The following is a 3,936-nucleotide window of genomic DNA, read 5'->3' as shown; positions in this document are numbered from 1 at the left end:
GTGGACTGATCGCCACTGACATACTTCCCTGCACAATACCGGGAATCTCTTCTTCAAAAAATGACTAGCAAAAAAACTTCGCTCCGCCGGCCTCCATAAAACCCCGATCCCTCCACAACGCGACTTTAAGAACCGAGCCATTGTTGAAACTATCGCCTAAAAGTGTCCCCCTGCTCACCACCATCATCAACAGCAACGCGCCTAAAAATGGGTTTCCTCCATCTACAGCAACTGTGGTGCCTCGGGTATCGGCTTTTTCGCTTCGCTCCGCTTAGCCGATGACTTCTTCTGACTCTGCTTCTGTTGCTGCTTCCTTTGAATAAGTGTAATCCGATCTCCCAGACTCAGCGCAATGCCTTGCGTCCTCGAACGAATCCTCACTGAACCGCTCAAGGAACCGTCAGGATTCTTCTCAAGCGAGACGTTGGCCAAAGCGTCTTCGCCGAAAATCGATCGAGCATATCTAAGGTTGACGACAAAGATACAAAACAGGTCCGTTGGTGACACATCCTCATGCTAGGTTGGCTCTACCAACACTGCATAAAAGATATACTTCCCGAATCCCTATTCCCTCCCCTATTACAGATTCACAGCCACGAACTTCGACTGCGGTCCCAGTAGCTTCGACAGGCTACTCGACTCATTCAGCTCTCTAGTAACCTCAGCCTTCACTAGTGCCTATATCAGACAGCAATCGAGTTGAGTACTATCATACGTAAAGTCGTCGATGTAGTGAAAACCACAGGCCAAAGATGAACTCGATAGAGTGCATCTCTTCTTACCTTCTTAGCAGTGTGAGTTTCTTCCCCAGTCTTCACATTGGCGCGAACCTGGAAATTAGCAGAGTATGAATCGCTCCGCTCCGCTCAGAGCTATTATCCCACCTCCCTCCTGCCAACTATGCTCATGTTTGTGTTCTCCATAAGGTTGGCCAGGAACTCCCGGGGCTCCACACTCGTATTGGTGATATTGATCTTATTCTCCCACTCAAATTCGGACCTGTAATATCGTCTCAATTCCTCTAGCGGAGCGATGCATAAAATCCTTCCTACCACATCGTTCGGAAATTCAACTCATTCACCCAAGCTCTTTCAATGTAGTCCAGAATATCAACATGTAACTCATTCAAGACCAAAGATTCCTGAAGCATATCCGTATAAAGATTCAAAACAGGTCCGGGATGCACCCACCTTGTCATCAGCCGATTTCATATCATAAGCCACATAGCCGTAAATGACGCCTGTCTCGGTAGACGATACCTTGATCGTCGCATAAAGAACAGCATGAGCTCCCGGCGCCAACGTCACACACTGAGGTCTTTCCACGATCTTCAAGTCACCTATAATCGATCACCAGGGCGTGCGCTAAGATGATCAACCATGTAACCTTCACCTTGAGTGCTCAGTTCGACCTGAATGTTCTGCAGGGTAGTATTGGTGCGATTGAAAACGTTCAATTCTAGAACCTACAGACAAAAATTAGAAAAATGCGATTTATCGCTTCGCTCCGCTAAGGACCTTCCACACTCACAAACCGCACCCACCAACTCACCAAGTCAAAGCTGTGAACTCTGAGGAAGCCTTCAACATAAACTGGGTCGGCCAAACCCGTCATTGGCAATACCCTGAGTACACAACGATTTCAAACGAAAAGCATCGTTCAAGAAGATGACCGTTCCCGCGCAATTTCCGAGTATTGCATTGAGGCGGTTGATGAATAGAAAAGTAAAAGAGATGGAAACGATTTTTCGCCTCTGAGATGATCTACAATATAACAGCTGTTTTGGATCGATTCATGCGAGTATATATAATAACAAACGACTGAACAAAACCTCACTGAGGTCAAACCCGTAAAGAGCTCTCATCTCCCAGAGCACTTTCCCTCATAAAAAGCACCTTCGAAATCCCTGAAAAACCTACTTGTCCAAACGTTCAGCGAATAGTGCACCCGTCTCCAACTCGCTGGTCGGGGAACCGTCAGCCGTCGAGGCGGTCAGCATAGAAGCATCATCGCTTTCGAACAGGTCACAACCGGCGTCATCACCATCATCATCAACAGTCGCGCCTAAAAAGTGGCACGATCTGGACCTCAAGATACTCCAGCTCTCACGCTTACCTGGTTTCAACTGCCTGAAGAAAACAAGGTCATCTGGTTGCTTGCTGGCGCTCCGCATGGCGCTCTCCTCAGCTTTAGCCGGGTCTTCTCCTGCTTCCAACTCAAGGACCTTCCAACGGAAAAATGTCACCGGCGGGGATCGAACCCGAGACTTCGTGCTTACCTGTTTCAGAGCATTTCTCGCTTGGTTGCCTGAACCCCACTCTCGTTTGAAACTGCGTTCGATCTGAGAAAGACCGGTCTTATAAATAATGAATAACGCTGTGTGGAGGGATCGAACCCGGGACCTACGCTCTTGTTAGGAGCAACAATAGCCCTGATGCACTGCGTCAGTCGACTGACGGCATCGGTATCCGTCACTCTGCCATTCACTGCTCCACCCGATGCATTTTCGATGTCGCTCGCGCCTGACACCCCAAGCTCTACATCGATGCATATCCGAGGTCGCGCCATGGATGATACACAATAGGTCCGAAAGAAGGCCATGTCAGTCAGCAGATACTCACCTTCCTGTTTAGAGAGGTTCTCACAAAGCCTCACCAGGTTGGCAAGGAGGAAGCAGATCTGATTCTTCACAACTACTGGGCAACTGTGAACTGATCAACCAATGCAACGACGTTCATCACTCCACCACATCCCTTCTAATGCTCGACTTACGCACACCTCCCTTGACGAGCAGCTTAGTCGCTGTCACTCCAACCATTGTAGCCAATAACGAATCTCCTTCAGCTATCAATTTACCTGAAACCTCACAGCCTCATCTTGACCTATTCCGTATCTTGCACGCTCAACCTCAAGATACTCTCCAACTTACGCATCGGCGTCTTCGACTCCTTATCATTCCTATCCTCCTCTGCTGCCGCGCCACCATCATATCTAATCTCAAGAACTATCGCGATCATCGAGAGCATCATCAGAGCTTACACTGTCTCATTCGCATAAGTGCCATCAGCCAGCACCACAGTGCGAGTAGTTACCTTAGTACCTAATAATAATTAGCTGAGATCAATGCACATACCAGGAAGATTGAGGCTACTATGCAACCATAAAATACGCCAGAATACCCCCTCCATAGGTGCTAAAGGTGCCCTACCCGTCTCCACAGGTCCCTTCGCTTTCTCGTCCTTCTCCGCCTCTGTAGCCTTCGGTTTGATTGGTAACGGCGACACACAGTCAACGATCTCCTCCAACACACTTTGCGAGAGCTCCTTGCCGCAATCTGATAGCACCATCATTGTAACACAATAAATCTGCACGCATGCGCAGGAAGAGTTTGTCGCACCTGGCGAGAATTCTCCCAACAACCATAGGCAGCCTCTTATCACACGTGACTGGCGTATCTCATTCAGACTTTCGGCCTGACGAAGATTTTCTCATTTCTCAACCTCGTTTATCACGGACTCACCAATCGAGTCAAGATACTCTCGCGGAGCTGCTCATGTCTAATGATAGTCTCCCTCACAAACATCACGATATCCGCCGCGACCGCCGCCGAATCTGAACATCATACCACTCCTCGCCCAATTCATAGTGATAGATGCCCATCAGATCGGTTGCCAATCCCTTTTATCAAAGACTTCATAATTCCCCAAAGATTTTTACCAGCACCGCTGCCAGAGAGTAATAGGAAGGCGCTTTACTCGAACCAGTGAGAATTATTCAATTATAATTCATAAAATTGACTTTCTGAAGCTTCGGAATTGAGAACAAAAATAATTCCTCCGAAAATATGGCGCAGTGCAAAGTTAGGAGAAAAGCAGAAAATCTTAGGAGTATATCGGAAATCCTACAGTGCGTGTCAATTCTATATGCATGCAAAAA

The 3,936-nt window shown here is 47.8% G+C and overlaps 2 protein-coding genes across 2 annotated transcripts in view; both read right to left on the bottom strand.

Annotated features, from left to right (window-relative positions):
• Positions 1-22, bottom strand: part of Pmar_PMAR024059 (hypothetical protein) — a gene marked incomplete at its 5' end in the record, with an annotated part of 5,128 nt that extends 5,106 nt beyond the window's left edge. The window contains one exon of the mRNA XM_002775792.1: positions 1-22. This exon is cut by the window's left edge and continues 4 nt beyond it. Within this exon, the coding sequence (XP_002775838.1) occupies positions 1-22 (22 nt within the window).
• A 141-nt stretch (positions 23-163) lies between these two features.
• Pmar_PMAR024058 (coatomer beta subunit, putative) overlaps positions 164-3,936 on the bottom strand; it is a gene marked incomplete at its 5' end in the record, with an annotated part of 4,799 nt that continues 1,026 nt past the window's right edge. Inside the window, 19 exons of the mRNA XM_002775791.1 lie at positions 164-463; positions 584-678; positions 783-830; positions 885-999; positions 1,053-1,141; positions 1,191-1,339; positions 1,393-1,465; positions 1,552-1,624; positions 1,920-2,064; positions 2,116-2,224; positions 2,279-2,341; positions 2,407-2,522; positions 2,622-2,711; positions 2,773-2,856; positions 2,930-2,991; positions 3,040-3,100; positions 3,209-3,334; positions 3,398-3,473; positions 3,521-3,612. Coding sequence (XP_002775837.1) covers positions 223-463; positions 584-678; positions 783-830; positions 885-999; positions 1,053-1,141; positions 1,191-1,339; positions 1,393-1,465; positions 1,552-1,624; positions 1,920-2,064; positions 2,116-2,224; positions 2,279-2,341; positions 2,407-2,522; positions 2,622-2,711; positions 2,773-2,856; positions 2,930-2,991; positions 3,040-3,100; positions 3,209-3,334; positions 3,398-3,473; positions 3,521-3,612 — 1,907 coding nt within the window. The 3' untranslated portion in view covers positions 164-222. The remainder of the gene's footprint in view (positions 464-583; positions 679-782; positions 831-884; positions 1,000-1,052; positions 1,142-1,190; positions 1,340-1,392; positions 1,466-1,551; positions 1,625-1,919; positions 2,065-2,115; positions 2,225-2,278; positions 2,342-2,406; positions 2,523-2,621; positions 2,712-2,772; positions 2,857-2,929; positions 2,992-3,039; positions 3,101-3,208; positions 3,335-3,397; positions 3,474-3,520; positions 3,613-3,936) is intronic.

The sequence above is a fragment of the Perkinsus marinus genome (genome assembly GCF_000006405.1).
Source record: "Perkinsus marinus ATCC 50983 genomic scaffold scf_1104296955314, whole genome shotgun sequence".
Lineage (NCBI taxonomy): Eukaryota > Perkinsozoa > Perkinsida > Perkinsidae > Perkinsus > Perkinsus marinus.
The sequence above is the reverse complement of the archived record's forward strand: the minus strand, read 5'-3'. Positions and strand labels throughout refer to the sequence as shown.